Source organism: Ovis canadensis, chromosome 6, assembly GCF_042477335.2.
Source record: "Ovis canadensis isolate MfBH-ARS-UI-01 breed Bighorn chromosome 6, ARS-UI_OviCan_v2, whole genome shotgun sequence".
NCBI classification, from domain to species: Eukaryota; Metazoa; Chordata; class Mammalia; order Artiodactyla; family Bovidae; genus Ovis; species Ovis canadensis.
This window is the reverse complement of record NC_091250.1, coordinates 21843394-21861907: the sequence shown is the minus strand read 5'-3', so window position 1 is coordinate 21861907 and position 18514 is coordinate 21843394. Positions and strand designations below refer to the sequence as shown.

The following is an 18514-nucleotide window of genomic DNA, read 5'->3' as shown; positions in this document are numbered from 1 at the left end:
CTTAATATTACAAGTACAATTCATTCAATAACTGAAAACAGTGACATCATAATCCTGGTACCATGATGACAAAGGGCGGTGTTAAGTTAGTAAATCTTTATCTGTTAACAGTGATGAAGCAATAGCTCACAGAAAAACACAAAATGGAAAAAACATTCTTTAGAACAAACAGTAGAAACCGTTAAAATATTTAGAAACTGAATCTGTGATATATATATAAAAATTTAACCATTTTCTTAAGAAGAATTTCTATACTCCCTCTTTATAATCGGACTTGCCTGATTTCTCTTGTTCTCCAGCAGTGAAGTCTCATAGAGTTGAGCATTATGAAGAACAATTCCACAAAATGCCAAGTAAGCAGCAAAGTCCTAGAAAACAGACAACAGGCAAGTAAGAACTGTCAATAAACCTGTCTTGTTATATTGCTGGACACACGAACAGCATCCAAAAATATTTATAGTTCAAATAAATATTAAAAAACCAACAGCATCAAATAAACAGAGTAGATGTTTATTCTGCATAAAATTAGAAACTGATGCAAAGCAAGTGTTAGCTAAATGATACAATCAGTAGATGACAAGTGTTAATAAAGTCGCCTAACGTCATAAAATAGTTATAAAATAAGCAAGGAGAAAGAGAGGAGACAGAGATCTCTTTACATGATTTGATATTGAAATTCACTTTATGCAAAAGTTGGTGTGGTCTCTAAATGATATTAAGACTTGGATTTAAGCTAAGACCATAAAAATAGTCCATACCTTATTACTGGGGCAAACTGAAAGCTCACATACTTGATAGGAGAATACTGGCAACAGCAGTCCCATACTAAATTGCAAATATTAAATATATTCTTTTAAACACGGGCCTATCACCCTCACAATACTATACCAAGGTGATGTGTTCACAGTTACACTAATTATTGATTAAAAGAAGTGGCATATTTTATTCACAATCATGAATTTATTCTGCCAAGAGATGATACCAACTAAGAATGACAGTCTTTCAAGAGGGGTTTACCTGAATGGATTACAGACGAATAATGGAATAAACAGCCAATCTAGGACCATGTTTCCCACCAAATATTCTCAGAGGTCATTAACAGAATAGGAGACTAGATGACTACTACACATTTAAAAAGGTACTTGCTATGTTCCGAAGCAATTAAGACATGGGGACCAATACCAGTGCCAATACAGCCTACAGCAGGAGACAAAAATAACTCTCTTATTGGAATGTCTTCCAAAAGTTCCTACTAATTTTCAGTGGAGGGACAGAAATAGCAATGGGCTTAAAGAGCAAGAATTCAGTGGGCTCCATGATATACATATAATTACATATCCAGGAAGAGAAATAATAAAACCTACTGACAGAATGAAGTTATAAACTGGTTTAAGGACTTCCATCCTTAAATGGAAAACACGTCGATGTGGTGCAAGGAAACTATCCCTTCAGAGTTGGATGAGAAAGGTAATAAAATAATGCTGACTGCCACTCTTTCTGAAGCTAAATTCACATCATCCTGCCTGAATTCACACCTTGGCGCCCCATCGTCTGTGTGCAAAGCTTATAAAATATTCTGAAATTTGCTTCACCAGGAGGCAATTCCAATTTTTAGCAGTCCTGGAGTGCTGAACTTGGAGCAGTGCTTTAGGGTTTTGTTTTTTTTTAACTTAATGTTGAATTTCTTTATAGCAGTGATGAAAAGTAAATGGGAAAGTTAAAATATCACGTCACTCTCTGGATAGCCCCAGCATGCACACGGCCCTGAGGAAGGCTTGGGGGCGTGGCGAGGCAGGGTTGGGGGCGTGGCAAGGCAGGGGTCAGGCTGGGGGCGGGAGTTCTGTTGACTGAAGACCACAGGTCAGTACTGATTTAGCCAGAGGAAAGAGACCCCTCTGAACATTTCAGACCCTTTCAAACCATACTGCTTTTGTGATCAACAGTTTTGACAATTGCTTATTCCAAAGGTCTATACACTCTAAAGGGAAAGCATCTTCCTAAATTGAGGTCATACTAGGCACAAGTTTTGGTACCTTTTCATCTTTTTCAGTGAATGTCCCACCATTTCCTGATTTCTTGTTGATAGCCTGGGCTACACCAACAACCTGGTATAAGAAGAGAACATTGATAATTTCATTGACAGAAATTATTGGTATAAACTCACCAAAGCATGAAGAATTTCTACATGTGCTTTAAAATAACAATAAGCTATAAAATTAAAATAGCTACAAAGTTAAAACAAATCCCTCAGCATTTAAACCAGTTCCTTAGCATTTTGTAATTGTTTTTTCCTCATAAGAGTTCAAATGTTTCTAACTTCTTGAGTCCCAGACTATATTTTATTTTGGAATTTCATACTGCTCTGTGAAAGAAATTTATTGGCAATCACTTTTATTGTGAATAATTTTCATGGCTTTTTGATAGAAAATAAACATAATTTATATTATATTTCAATAAAATATATGACAAAATGAATATTTTACGTTGGTTTTAACTATAATATTTCAAATGGCCTAATGTTATTTTATTGCAAATGAAACAGGACAAACAGCCCAGTCACAGAATTTAAAATACAGGAGAACCAATTAGGGTAAAAATAATTCCTAATGTAGGAATGTTGTCTAACTTCTTCGGAAATTTCTGAACTTGAAAATTATCTTACCATCAACGGACTTATTTTGGGGGAAAGAAGTTTTATTGAAAAATCAAACAAGAAATTAACAGACTGAGCCTGATTTCAAATCAGAAGGTGTTTGAAAGAAACTACATCTTAAGAAGACTGAGCTAAACTCTGGAAATGTGCCTTACATTTCCACAAAACACTTACCAAGACTCCTAAGAACCTTCTCATCTTTCTGCTTAAAGTATATTTTACTTACCCATTTAGTTCCAACTTAGTTTCCATATTACCTCAGTTTTATAAAGGCCTTCAACTTACTTTTGCTTCCTCTTTATTACTAAAAGTTCCACTGTTTCCTTCCTTCTGCAATTTAATTAGTGGAAAAAGCTATTCTTCTCTAAATGATTATATTTGAGGAATAAAGTCCTTAGTTTTGTGTGGACAGTTCATCCTTTTTTCTTAGCTCATTCTAGTCCCTTAGCTTTAAGAAATGGAAACAAAATTCCTCTCTCACACAGTAGAGCAAGGAAGGGGAAACACATTCTTGTCTGATGCGGTTTTCTGCTCTTCTCAACACATTTCTCCCCTCGCCATGACAGTGTACAAGGATGCTGACTTTTAAAAAGCAGAATCATTCAATTATCCTGTACCTATTTTACACTCGTTAGTTCTTGGCTAACAGATTTCTCAAGGCTCCAGTCTCAATGACTAAATGCTTACAAAAGCTTTTGTCTGAGGTCAAAACACCACGATTGCAGCCAGACACATTCACTTAAATACAACTGATGGGACCTCTTTAAAGTCTGGGGTCTAATATACAGTGCTACCAGTAAAACTGGATGACTTTAAAACCAATATGATATTGTAAAGTAATTAACCTCCAATTAAAATAAATAAATTTATATTTTAAAAATCGCTTTTGGTGAAATTTTATCCTCCACTTGTTTGCAGAATAAGGATGGGGTGGGGTGGTGTTCTGCATTTGTTCTGTCTAGCAAACTGACCAGAAATCTTGTTCACAGGCTTTAAAACCTACCATGTACACCATGAATACCAACTCTTTCCTATATTTAATTTTGTTTCCTTAGCATTACAACAAGATATTAATCATTAGGCAACTTCATGGAATAAGGACTTCCAATGATCAATTTTCCATCCTTTGTGGTAATGAATTATTTCTCTTACTAATAATTTTATAGATTTAGATAGACAGGTTAATTTAAGGGATGATAAAATTAAATTTAATTAATATATTCTTTCAAAAAAACAGGCAAGTTCTTTCAAGAGACTATATTAGACCAGGAAAATATAATACTCACATGTGCCTCAATACCTAGATGGATGACATTTTTAAAACAGCACTGATAAAGACAACAGATAAAAATCTGAGAAAAGGTACAGTGTTTGTCCAAGGTGACGTTAAGACAGGAAAAGGCCAGAAGACTTTGATTCTCCAAATTTCATAGAGCCCAGCAAACCATGTACCCCATGTCCTCCTAGTATTAATAAAAAGTCTTTCCTTTTTCTACCATCTATTGCTCCTTTCAACAAATCAGTTAATTTTCTTCAAGACAAGGTTTTTAATGTCAGTTTACAAGGACAGCTTTTATTCAAAGTATTTGTCAGACCTCATATCTGAGAGGCGAAGCCCCTAAACATGTTAGCTTCCATATCAGAAACCCAATCGCTTCTGCGTACCCACTGGCTACCTGCAGGGCCCTCAAACACCAATGCTTTATGCTATTTTTTAAAGCATCAAGAAGCTTCTCGGTTTTCTATTTCACCGGCACTTTTCACAGCATAAATGTGTATCATGTCCTCACAGGGTCAAGTGTTCTTTTAGGAATGCAAAGGGCAAGACTTGATTCTGGCTGGGTGACAATGAGGAATGTGACAGCTGGTCGCTGCAGGGACAAGTGATCATCGCCACAGCGAACAACTTCTTCCTCCATCAGCAGCTGCCCTGACCTTCACTGAGGCCATACATCAGTTTCTACGCTTCTCCCCATTCCTCGTTCCAGGGGATGCTCGGCATGGAGGCTAAAAGGCAGAGAGAGAAGGAAAAGGCTCTACAATCTTAGCTGTCTCTCTCTCCCACCAGCAAAATGTCTCTATCATTATGACGTGATTCCAGACCATCTACAACCTGAGTTGAAAACCTAACTTCACCAAGAAAACAGGAACTTAATGCAGACAGAAGACAGTGGAGAGGTCTCCCTACTGCTTTTCCTCAAGCTTTCCCAACTCAGTCATTCATTCAGCAACAAATATTTCATTCAACAGATAATCAATAAGCACCGTGAATGTCCCAGTCACTGTTTTAGACAATGAAGAGGGCACAGTAGTGAACAAGACAGATACAGACCTGGTCTTCATGGAGCTGACGTTCTAGTCAGGCTGTTACACTTGGAAGGGAATCCTACTCCCGTGCCCTTGCCCACACCTCTTATACAGACAAAATGAAACTGACAGGTTGACCTGACCACTCCAGGCTATTTCACCTCTCTTCCAAATCCTAGGCAATCGGCAAATGATGGCCATGTTCCATGTGGTAGGCAAGATAAAGACCTACAAGGATGTCCCATCCTACTCCCTGCAACCTACAACTATGAGACCTCAAATGACAAAAGGGATTTGGCAGATATGACTAAGTTATATATCTGGAGACTATCCTGAATAATCTGGGTGATCCTAATGTAATCAGACGGCTTCCCCAACGGCGCAGTGGTAAAGAAACCACCTGCCAAAGCAGGAGACTCAGGTTCCATCCCTGGGTCGGGAAAATCCCCTGGAGAAGGAAATGGCAAACCATTCCAGTATTTTTGCCTGAGAAATCCCATGGACAGAGGAGCCTGGCGGGCTACAGTCCATGGGGTCACAAAGAGTCAGACACGACTGAGCAACTAAGCACATACAATGTAATCACAAGAATCCTATGACAGAAAGTTCACTTTCTGTCATAGGATTTGAGGATTTGAGGCAGGCAAGTCAGAATTAGAGATTTTAAGATGCAGCTGCAGGTTCTGAAGATGAGGAAGGGGCCACAAGCCAAGTGATGCAGGCAGCCCACTGAAGCAGGAAAGGTTAAGAGGATAGATTTCTTCTCTTAAGACTCCGCAGAGAAACAAAGCCCTGCTGACACTTAGTGCCAGCCTGCTGAGAACTATTTCAGACCTCCAAAACTCTAAGATAATACATTTGTGTTGTTTCAAGCCATGAAATTCCAGTAGTTTTTTCACGGCAGCAATAAAAAACTAATACATTCCGTTAGCATTACTCTCACATGCTCCCGTCCCTGGGCACTCTTCCTCACCCCATATCATATCTTGTGCTTCACCATTTAAATCCTCACCTCCTTTGAAAGCCCTGACATCTCACTGCTGTTGTTTTCTTGCCTTCAGTCTAACTTTGACACTTATGCCAAATTTATAGTGTTCTCTTGGAACACTATTTTGCACGCAAAAATGATCTCACTACTCAAAGCTTTTAATGGTTCCATCCATCCATCTATAGGACAAAAAAATTGCAGATTCTGATTCCGTACACTCCACATAAACTAAAATCACTTACAAGGGTCTTTGACACAGAATGCCACAATGACCTTGGCGTACTTCATCCCTTGAAAGATTTTCTTCCACTTTCTCAACTGAGGCTGTCTCCAAAAAGCTTCCCTTCAAGGTCTTTTGAAATTCTGTGTGGCAGTTAAGCGTGCCATAATCTGGTGATGAGGTATTCTCATTTTCAACCTCATTCCTTCTACTTACATCCTAAATTTGTAACACAGTTGTTTCCTAAGGACATGATTCATATCTATGCCTATGGAAGCATCAATACCTGACACTGTTCTCAATGCTTCATAGATACTTGCTGTTGATGATACCCTTATCATCAGGGTCAGAGAAATCAGTTTTTTAGGGTGATGTACTTACTGAAGTTTTGGTGCTAGTGGTAAAGAACCTGCCTGCCAATACAGGAGATGTAAGAGACACGGGATCCCTGGGTTGGGAAGACCCCCGGCCCCCGCCCTGAGAAGGGCATGGCAACCCACTCCAGTAATTGTGCCTGGAGAGTCCCAAGGACACAGGAACCTGGAGGGCTACAGTCCATAAGGTCACAAAGAGGTGGACACGACTGAAGTGACTTAGCACACACACACTTACTGGACAATTCACATCTGAATAACAGTTAATAATATTTGACCATTTTTCTTCTCTTCTTCCCTTGATATTAAGAGTTCTGTCCTCATACATGAAACTTATGTGGCAGCAAGAAATATACACACTTAGTAAGTCTTTAGCTATGAAGTTGAAACTTACAGCTTAAAAGGACTTTGGAAAAGCATGAAAGAAAAGTCTGAGATTGTTTTAATTTTAAAAATATAGAAAATCACAGAAAATGAGACAATAAACATCCACCCCTTGTCATCTAAAACGGCAGGAAAGTGGGGCTTGTTAAAACACTACTTGGTGGGTCCCACCCCCAGAGTGTCGGAGTCAGAGATCTAGGTTGGGGCCCGAGAATGTGTTTTACTAAGTTTACTAAAAGTTCTCTGCTGCTGCTGCTAAGTCGCTTCAGTCGTGTCCGACTCTGTGTGACCCCATAGACGGCAGCCCACCAGGCTCCCTGTCCCTGGGACTCTCCAGGCAAGAACACTGGAGTGGGTTGCCATTTCCTTCTCCAATGCATGAAAGTGAAAAGTGAAAGTGAAGTCGCTTAGTCGTGTCCGACTCTTAGTGACCCCGTGGACTGCAGCCTACCAGGCTCCTCCGTCCATGGGATTTTCCAGGCAAGAGTACTGGAGTGGGGTGCCATTGTCTTCTCCAAAGTATCAGCAAAGATTATCAATTTTTAGGGCGTTCCAGGTGGTTTGGTGGTAAACCATCCGCCTCTCGATGCAGGAGACGCAGGAGATGCGGGTTTGATCCCTGCGTCGGGAAACTCTCCTAGAGAAGGAAATGGCAACCCATTCACGCATCCCAGCCTGGGAAATCCCATGGAGAGAGGAATCCATGGGGTCGAAGAGTGGGACACAACTGAGAGACTGAGCGCGCGCACAAACGAGACGTACAGAAAAATTGGGGGTTTTCGCCCCGAGCGGGCGGAAAGCTTGTAAACGGACAGCACGGAGGCAGAAGGCTGAGCACGACGACCTGAGGCCTGAGCACAGCGGAAGCAGTTGGGGCACGGGGTCCCCACAACGGACGGCAGGGGCGAGCGCACGCGCAGGACGACGGCGCCGAAAGAGCGGTGCCGAAGCCTGGCCGCCCCGCGCGCACGCGCACATGCGCCCCTGCCCGCGTTCGCCCGATGCGCGCGCACGAGCCCGGCCCCGTCGGCCCCCCTCGCTCCCCGCGCGGCCACGCCCCTCCGCAGGCGCGCCCCCTGCCCTCGCCCTCCTCGCCTTCCGCGGGAGCCTGGGTCGGAAAAGCCCGAGACAGGTGATGCCAAATGCTGCTGGTCTAGGGACAAAATACGCTTTGATAGCCATTGATGTAGAACTACTCAATGTTAATATTTGGTAATGTTTCCTCTTTTTAAGTTAAATTACGAAGATATCACATTGGACTTTTCGCAGTCTCACTGTATTTCATGCCAAATGGCTGGGATATTTGCAGTTTTTTGCTATTACAAACGATCCACAATGAACATATCTGTATAGGACTCTTTGTACATGTGTGAGAGCTTTGGGGCTTCCCGGTGTTGCTAGTGGTAAAGAACCCACCCGCCAATGCAGGGGACACAAGAGATCTGGGTTTGATATCTGGGTTGGGAAGATCCCCTGGAAGAGGGCATGGCACCCCACTCCAGTACTCTTGCCTGGAGAATCCCACGGACAGAGGAGCCTGGCGGGCTACAGTCCATGGGGTTGCAGAGTCAGACACGACTGAGCGACACAGTATGCACACACACACACACACACACGTGAGTTTCTTTGATGAAATCTTTAAAGGATTCTAGAATTTTTACCTTTATCATCAGTGCAGAAAAGTTCTGTTAACCTCACATCCTAACCAGAACCTAGTATGATGAGGCTTTTTAATCTTTGTCTATCTGTTGGTAAAAATGTATCTCATTATTGCTTTAATTTGTATTTCCCTGATTACTACAGAGAATGAACACTTTTTAATTATTATTGGCTACCTTAGTTTTCTTTTTCTGTGTTGCCAATGTGTATCTTTGCCAATTTTGACCTTTTCATTGTTGTTTTGAATTGTCTGGCTTTTTGAGAATCAAAGTTTCTTATTTCTTTAAATGGCTGGTAAGACTGACTTGACTTGGTTGTGATCCATTTTATCCAACTGTTATGCACAAGTCCTACTATACCTATTTCTTTCAAGAGTATGTTTATGGATCTTCCAGGGTTGGGAGACAAGACAAGAAAGATTACAGGAGTGGATTCTTTTACTCTTGCAGCCTGGGTGGCCAAGAAGAGGGTGAAGAGAAACTTTTAGGAAGTTGCAAGATATAAACAGCAGTGCCCTGAAGATAACTGGCATCAGAAATACATTATCAATGGCCAGTGGCTCTAATATAGTTAATAAACCCATTCCTGGTCAAAAAAAAAAAGGAAAACTTATAATGCCGAAAAGTTTGCCATTTAAAAAAAGGAGAAGGAAGGGTCTGCAATGTAATGGGTGCTTCCTCTGTTAATCCTTCTAATCTTTGTCACAACACTTTTGGGTCAGTATGATTACTCTCATTCCATCACAAGAGCAGCTGATATTCAGAAAAGTACACCAGGTAGTCCAAGACTGTGGAGCCCCCCGTGCTTCTCCAGGTATAACCCTGTAAGCTATGATCTTTCCACTACTCCCCTGCAGGGGAGAGTGGGCCAGAACTAACATAAAATACAGCTTCCTAAGTACTAGGATTCAAACGAGACGAATCCTGAAGACCACCAGTTTCCCAGTATATCCAGGACTGTTTTCAGACCCCACACATATGCTTATCTTGTTCATGCATGCTTTCCTCAAAGGGAATGGAACAGTTTTAAAACGAAACAAAATCAAGTCCAAAGTGGCTGCTTAAAGTTCTGTTTTCTTAGACTCCTGATTATAAATTATTTTTATTGCCAAGAACTACTTACATAACATAGAAGTCCTATGTTTCAGGGGGAACTAGATAATAAGCAATTTCAAAAATAAGCAGATTATTCAATAAAAAGCAAAATACGCCTATGGTGATAAAAGTCAGAACTGGGTAGCCCACGGCTCTTGGGCATTGACAATGGACAATGGTCATTAAAGTGTTCACTATCTTGATTGGGGTGTTACTTACACAGATATATAAACATTTGTCAAACCTCATCAAATTGTATAATACACATAATTGTATAATACACACAATTTACTGTATGTAAACTTTACCTCAGTTGCAAAAAGTATTTAAAAGTAAGCTGGTGATTGCTTATGATGTTGTAAGATGGTGCGGTCCACGTGCTGAGCTCCCAGCTGCCCTGGTCATGGAGGACACACTGAGGTCCTAACCGTGTGCTCTGTGCTGGCAGCAGAGCAGAGGCTCCTGGATGGTGCCGGAACACATCCACCTTTGGGGGTCAGTAGCTGTCCCGCGCTGGGAACATCCAGTGGGAGTGGTGCCAACCTGAGATTGGATTCCTTCCAGACAAGGGGATGCTGGGCATAATTCTTGATCCGAGTATTTATTCTTATCCCTTTGCACCAAAAAAAAAAAAAAAAAAAAAAAAAAAAAACCTCTTCCCTGCCAAAAGCCAAACTCTGCTACGCCAGTTTTTAAGTGATGAGGTGAAGGTCTAAAACCTAGAACCACAGGGACCTGCCACCTTCTTATTAGACCTCTCTACCCCAGGGATACAGAGATTCAGGTCTGAGACAGCAGCACACAGCCGCTGTGAGCGAACTGTCTCCTCCTCTGCCCTTTACAAACTGCAGACACAAAGGTTACATAGCAGAAAAGAGCCTGCTGTCCTTCCCATGACAGGGAACGCTCAGCCCTTACTGTTTTTATTTAATTTTCCATTCCTCCATTTGTCTGCCCTTGCATCACTGCACAAGGAGGACGAGGACATTGTCTGACCCTCCGTTTGGTGACAAGCTCTGCGGTGGGCACTGTCACACTCCCTGTCTCACTACAACCCCCGTCAAACCTTCCACTATTTGCACCTCCCGCTGAAGCTTCACAGACCAGTCACCTTAAGCACAGAGGGGTGAAGAGAGGTTCTTCAGCAATCACTGACCTTAAGCCGGCCCTCAAGACCGAGTTGTTTTTACTACAGTTGTAACTCTCTCCTTTGAACTCTATCTTGCTTGGCTAATTTGGAGCAAGTGCAAAATAACAATAATAAATTTGTGTACTCAATATATATTGTTCAAATTATACTTGCATTTTGTATCAGAATAATCCTATCACTGTCTAAGCCCACCTTTACATATGTCATTGCCGAAAATGACTTCAGAGCCTGGGATCTATTGACCAACTAAGATTTATTTTCAGGGAGAGGTCCTGCGTTCTGCCAGGTGCTGCCTTGCAAAAGCACAGGCTTCACCCGGACAGTGCTGTTGGGTTTGGATTCCATCAAACCAGGATGGAGTCTGTTCCAGCACTGCCTACACTTACAAAAGGTCCGTGCTCTGCAGCCTGGCTGGATGCTGTTCTAGTAAAGCTCTCTGATAATTACAGGGTAAAGGGGTGTGCCCATAATGTGTCCCCAATACACACAGAAGAGAAGTAACAGCAAAAGCGGCAAAAAGCAAGTTTCATGCATCAGGACACTGAACAGGCTGAACCTCACTTACAAATTAAAGCTGGTATCACAGGGTTGAGAGAACACCTTCTTAATGGGAGCTGAACTAAGTGTTTAAATCAGTGTTCTTGTTTCTACTAGCTCATCAAACTGCATCACAGCCAGTTAGATATTCATATCATAGAAGCTAGATATTCACAACATTTAACTGAAGAGATCCAGGGGGAAAATCTGTGTGTGTTTATCATTTTTTTTTTTACATTTAACAAATCCTTCATATAGAGAATATAATTTATAGTATTTTATCTCTAAGTGTTTTTTCCTCCAAGATGGAAGATGAGCCCTAAAAGATAACCTACAGGAAAGCTCAGATGCAGACAGACACCAGTCTCACCAGCAGAACTCAGAGCAGTAGGCATTACCAGCACAGAGGTGTGCCCGCCTCCACACAGCTGTGCACTAATGCACCGAGTAATTAACTGGAAATCACTGTTGGCAACTCTGGATTTTATCATTTTATTATTCCAGTCCGTAATTTTGCATTTTCCAAAACTAAAATAGTACAAGAGTTGGTTGGTAGCTTTTCAGGTACAATCATGAATAAAGATGAACAAGGTAACTATTTCATGGTGAGAAGAATGCAGCCTTAGAATAAGATGACCTGGGTCTGAATTCCAGCCCTCCCACTTTATAGATATGAAATATTGGGACATTTTCTTAACTTGACCCAGTCCTTAATTCTGCATCTGAGATGGGGATGATGATGTCAGTATAAAACACTTATTTCTGATCTCTAAAGGTTGGCAGGAAGATCCAAGTACTACTGCTATTAACCACATAGCCTTGATTAAATTTCGACTTGAGACCCCTTTTATTTGTCTGTTTTAGTTTCTAGGCTCTAAAATGGCAAAGATACATTTTTTTTTTTAATTTTTAAAGTAGATTTCAGGTAAACTAGGTTACTACACACCAGGCGTGCAGTTTAAATGTCACCCTTTCATCTCCTTGGTAAGCATTCTTGTCTCAGCTCGGCTCTCATGGAGTCTACAGTCTAGGGAGGGGAAACAAAGAAACCAGTAAGCTGATACATAGTATGCCTAATGGTGACTAGCAAAGATGGAAATAACGGTTGATAGTCAATAAAAAAGGGGCTTTCCAGGCAGCTCAGTAGATAAAGAAATCTGCCTGTCAATGCAGGAGACACTGGTTCAATCCCTGGATTGGGAAAATCCCCTGGAGAAGGAAATGGCAAGTCACTCCAGTATTCTTGCCTAGGAAATCCCATGGACAGAGGAGCCTGGCTGACTACAGTCCATGGGGCTGCAAAGAGTCGGACACGGCTGAGCATAACACAGCACAGCAGCAGTCAATATGGACGGCTGAAGAACTTCCTACTGAGACGTCATCTGAGTGACAATGGTTGCCTCTCAAGGCAGGGCATGTGGGTTCGATTCAGGCTGGGGAACTAAGCTTCTATGTGCCATGGGGGCAACTAGGCCTATGTGCCGCCACTACTGAGCCTACGTGACCCAACAGAAGATCCCACCTGATGCAAGTAAGGCCCAATACAGCAAAAATAAATAAATGAATATTTTAAAACAAACCAAAAAAGCCTGATGGAGATGAGATGGTGAGCCATGTGGAGAACTAGGTGAAGGGACTTCAGACAAGGAAACAGCAAGTGCAGAGGGCCTGGGGATGGAGCTTACCTGATTTGTTGAGAAAATAGCTGTGCTAGAGAGGACTGGCAGGGAGAGATAACAGGTGAGATCAGAGGGGCTTCAGGGGCTGGATCATGCGGCACCTTTCTTAGAGAGTGAAGGGGAAAACCACTGCAAGGTTTAAAGCAGGGGAGAGATGAGATCTAACAAGTTTTATAAAGTGCATTTTAGACTAGATTACAGGAAGTCCAAGGCTGGAAGTACGGGCATCAGTTGGGGTGGGAAAGGCTGCTATAATTCAGGTGCTCCATGCCGATGCGCCAGTGAGGCAGAAGTGCAGGTGGAGAGCACTGACTGAAGGGACCATCGAGGGTTTTCCTGATGTACTGGGGGGTGGGGGGATGAATTTCACCTGATTTTGGCCTGTAAGGAATTTAGCTCGAATGGCTGGGATGACAGACAAGTTAACTGTGATGGGGTTGGGTACAGAGCAGGTTGAGAGGGAAGGAAGCTCAGGGGTGATGTTTTAGACATGTTACAGGGTAAGGCGAGAACTGCGAGTTCTCATCGCTAGCTCTGGCCCCATGGATGTCTTGTGACCCTGCACAGAGTGGTTTCCATAGAGTGGTGAGGCTGAAGGCTGGTGGATTATGCTCCAGCGAGAGGGAGGAATGGAAACAGCAAACAGGGACAACTCTTTCCAAGAGTTTAGCTCTTGTGGTCATCAGGGAAATGGTGGTCTCTGCAAGGAGATGTGCAATCCAATGAGCATTTGCTTTTGTTTTTAAGATGGGAGAAATAATAGCATGTTTGTAATGGAAAGGAGTACGTCAAGGCTGTATACTGTCACTCTGCTTATCTAACTTATATGCAGAATACATCATGAGAAATGCTGGACTGGATGAAGCACAAGCTGGAATCAAGACTGCTGCGAGAAATATCAATAACCTCAGATATGCAGATGACACCACCCTTATGGCAGAAAGTGAAGAACTAAAGAGCTTCTTGATGAAAGTGAAAGAGGAAAGTGAAAAGGTTGGCTTAAAACTCGACATTCAGAAAACTAAGATCATAGCATCTGGTCCCATCACTTCCTGGCAAATAGATGGGGAAATAGTGGAAACAGTGACAGACTTTATTTTGGGGGGCTTCAAAATCACTGCAGAGGGTGACGGCAGCCATGATATTATAACACACTTGCTCCTTGGAAGAAAACTTATGACCAACCTGGACAGCATATTAAAAAGCAGAGACATTACTTTACCAACAAAGGTCCGTTGAGTCAAAGCTATGGTTTTTCCAGGAGTCATGTATGGATGTGAGAGCTGGACTATAAGGAAAACTGAGCGCCGAAGAATTGATGCGTTTGAACTGTGGTGTTGGAGAAGACTGTTGAGAGTCCCTTGGACTGAAAGGAGATCCAACCAGTCCATCCTAAAGGAAATCAGTCCTGAATATTCATTGGAAGGACTGATGCTGAAGCTGAAACGCCAATACTTTGGCCACCTGATGCAAAGAACAGACTCGCTGGGAAAGACTGAAGGCGGGAGAGAAGGGGAAGACAGAGGATGAGATGGCTGGATGGCCATCACCAACTCAATGGACATGAGTCTGAGTAAGCTCTGGAATTTGGCGATGGACAGGGAAGCCTGGCATACTGCAGTCCATGGGGTCACAGAGTCAGACAGGACCGAATGACTGAACTGAACTGATGCTGACAAACCAGTTTGGTGGAGGAGGCACCTTGGTGATTCTGGACACAGCGGGAGGAGCTGCTGGGCTGTCTTTGAGCAGATGAGATGGATGAGAGAGAACAAGTGCCAGGCTGACCTTTGCTACTTCACAAACGGTTAAAGTCGAAGGGGAATCAGAGGGGACTTCCCTGATAGGCCAGTGGTTGGACTCTGAGCTTCCAATGCAAGGGGTAGGGTCTGTCCTTGGTTCAGGAACTACAATCCCACATGCTACTTGGCCAAAAAAAATTTTTAATTAAAGAAAATAGCAAAACCCCCAAAACCCTAAACAATTTTTTACTTAAAAAAGAAAGAAATAAAAAAGGGAGGGGGGAGGCAGGAATCTAGAGAGTACAAAGTCAGATACAGGAGTGGGGAAGAAAGATGGGGAAGTGCTCTGTGGAAGGACGCCTCTAATTGCTTTGTTTTTCACTGAAATAGTAAGCAAGACCACCAGCTCAAAGTGGGGACGCAGACACAGCACTGAGATCTGAGGGGAGAGGAGAAAATAACAGACAGTAAGACAACACATCCACCCACTGGCCCCCAAAGAGCCAACTGTTTTCATCCCCACAAACCAATTCTCTCTTTTGCATGTTCTATTTTAGGAAATATCACAATCCTCCCTCATTACATCTACCTAAAAAACCCAGAAAGTATTCTACATCCTTTCTTCCACTCAACCCTCCATCAAATCAACCCCTCACCCCTATAAACAGAGGTGTAACTAACAAGTCCACTTCTAGTCTGGATTATGTAAACTCCTCCTTACCAACTGCCCTGCTTCCAGACAGAACCTTCTCGGCGTATGAACAAATATGGAAATCAAAATCTATCAAGCATCAAATTATGTGGCTCTGGGCTACAGTATAAACAAAGGAAACTGTTCATCCTTAATGCTGTGGCCACACAGATCTTTAAATGATAGCAAATGCTTCCTGGCTTAAAAAATAAAATAAAACCCAGCACCTCATTTGCATGGCATTTTAAGGACTCTGTGACCTTGCCAGGACCTGCCTGTATGGCCTCAGCTCCAGTTTATACTCAAGCAAACACTCTGCTGAAGTACTGGACACATTGCTTCCCATCGTGATCCATGAGGGAGGAAGAAAATATGGTGCAGAAGGATAACAGATAATAAAGACACGCCAGTGGGTATTTTCCCACGGGTATTAAGAAGCCAAGTACTTAAGCTACACGCAAACAGTGATCTCACGGAGACTCGCATTGGTGACATAATGTTTTAAGACTTTTAATACCTCAATCATTTGCCATAGCTCAAACAGCAGGCATCTCCCTCTTGTCTCCTCAGTCTTCCTCTTCTATGGAGAAGGGAATTGCAACCCACTCCAGTATTCTCGCCTAGAGAATTCCAGGCACAGAAGAGCCTGGCCCACTATGGCCCACGGGGTTGCAAAGAGTCGGGCGTGACTGAAGTGACTTAGCACGCGTGCGTGCTTCCTCTTCTGAGTCTCCGTTCTCTGTGGCTCAAGCCAGTCTGGAAAAGCACATATGCCAACTTGCCACTTTTTTGAAAACTCTTATCTGTGTTGCCTCTGGTAGATATAATTTTTTTAGTACATAAAAGGCTGAAAAACAATAATTTTTAAGATTTATTTTTTTTTTTTTTTTTACTGAAGTATAGGTAACTTATGTTTCAGGAGTACCGCAAACTGATTTACTTATATACAAATATATTCTTTTTCAGATTCTTTTCCATTATAGATTATTAGAAGATACTGAATATAGTTTCCTGTGCTACATAGTAGGTCCTTGCTGTTTAAGATTATTTTATTTTCTAAAAATATTTTTTTTAATTTATTTGCTGAATCAGGTCTTAGTTGTTCTCAGGTGAGAACTTCTGTTGTGGCACAAGGACACTCTCGTTGTGGTGCACAGCTCAGTAGCTGCGGTGCACAGTCTTAGCTGCTCCACAGCAGGTGGGATCCTGTTCCCTGGCCAGGGATTGAACCTGCGTCCCCTGCATTCCAAGGTGGACTCTTAACTGCTGGACCACCAGGGAAGTCCCTAAGATACTATTTAAATTAACAAGTAGAGTTCCTCATTTATCATCTGGCCAGTTTTAAGGAAAGATACTAAAGCCTCAAAATACACTTGGTGCATTTGGTGGTTTCACAGTATGTCCACCCACCCTTTGACATTCCTCTCTTCAAGAGCTAGAGCCTCACTGCCTTCCTCCTGAGTCTGGATCTGATGCCTGGCTTCTTTCCTTTTCTTTTTTTATATTTATTTATTTGGCTACCTCACGTCTTAGCTGCAGAACAGGTGAGCTCTGGTTGCAGCAGGCAAACTCTTAGTTGAGGCATGTGGGATCTAGTTCCTTGACCCAGGATCGAACCCAGACCTTCTGCACTAGGGGTGTGGAGCCTTAGCCCCTAGACCCCCAGGGAAGTCCCTGACACCTGGCTTCTAGTGACTAGTTACTATGAGGCAGCTCTGGGGACCTGATCATCCAAGGCGCTGCTGATTTCTCTGTGCTCACTCTGCCATGTGCTGAGGACACGGCGTGATATGGGAGGGTCTCCTGCCAGGGCGAGCGAGCCCTCTGGGAAGCGCACGCTCACGCACGAGGCAGGTGTCCCTGCAGCATCCTGAGTGCAGCCACGGGCAGGGAGCCGGGGCCGGAGCCGGAGCCACCCAGCTGGCTAGGCGGCTCTGGCATTCCTGAACCACGGAAACAGATAACAGAGGCTGCTGTTCAAAATGAGCTTAGAGATCATTAATGTCACCCTCATGATCACCAACTAATTAGTAATAATCAAATGGATCTGGAATTCTAAATCCAGACCATTTTCACTTTACTTCACCAAGTGATGCCAAAAAAAAAAAAAAAACCCCACACAAAGATGATTATGATTCAAAAAATTTTAAATATCATTTCTTACACTTTAATTTGAACTCTGCATATAATATTAATTTCCACTCTGTGGTAGAAGAGAAATAAGTAGGAACTTTTCGATGTGGATTTAATAAGAAGGAATATAAAATACATAGTTTATAAAGCATTTTACCTATATAATCTTAGCTTTTAGATGGATACAGGTATTCATATATATACCTACTGATAGCTGCCATGTCACTGATAACTATGTTAACTCTTTAAGAATGTATACAAATTAATAATGCATGAAAATTATTTAATAATAAAAATCCATCCCAAGGCCTAATTATGTGGCTCTGGGTCAGATGTTATACGAAGAAATTACGAATATCTGCAACTGGTTCCCGGAGAAGGCAATGGCACCCCACTCCAGTACTCTTGCCTGGAAAATCCCATGGGCGGAGGAGCCTGGTGGGCTGCAGTCCATGGGGTCGCTAAGAGTTGGACATGACTGAGCAACTTCACTTTCACTTTTCACTTTCATGCATTGGAGAAGGAAATGGCAACCCACTCCAGTGTTCTTGCCTAGAGAATCCCAGGGACAGGGGAGCCTGGTGGGCTGCCGTCTATGGGGTCACACAGAGTCGGACACGACTGAAGCGACTTAGCAGCAGCTGCTGGTTCCAGACCTCTACTGGTCATACTTCAGGATCTATATAAAACATCTCAAAATTAAACTTATAAATGCTCTATCAAACTTAAAATGAAGTGCAAGAATGATTATTCTAAAAGTACAACGAAGATAAACCTCATATTGAATAAAACACAGCTCTGAACCAAATTTTCTGAGCATCCACAATAAAATTTGTGTAAATAGGGTTTATTCACTTTTCTCCTGGATCAGCAGTGTGGCCTCAGGGATCGAACCTATTAGTA

At 42.4% G+C, this 18514-nt stretch overlaps 1 protein-coding gene across 4 annotated transcripts in view; it reads right to left on the bottom strand.

Moving 5' to 3' along the window:
- PDE5A (phosphodiesterase 5A) overlaps positions 1-18514 on the bottom strand; it is a 151293-nt gene that overhangs the window by 84887 nt on the left and 47892 nt on the right. For all 4 annotated transcript variants that reach the window (XM_069593386.1, XM_069593388.1, XM_069593387.1 and 1 more), the window contains exons 4-5: positions 2034-2105; positions 279-368 (exon numbers count right to left, since the gene is read on the bottom strand). In XM_069593386.1, coding sequence (XP_069449487.1) covers positions 279-368; positions 2034-2105 — 162 coding nt within the window. The remainder of the gene's footprint in view (positions 1-278; positions 369-2033; positions 2106-18514) is intronic.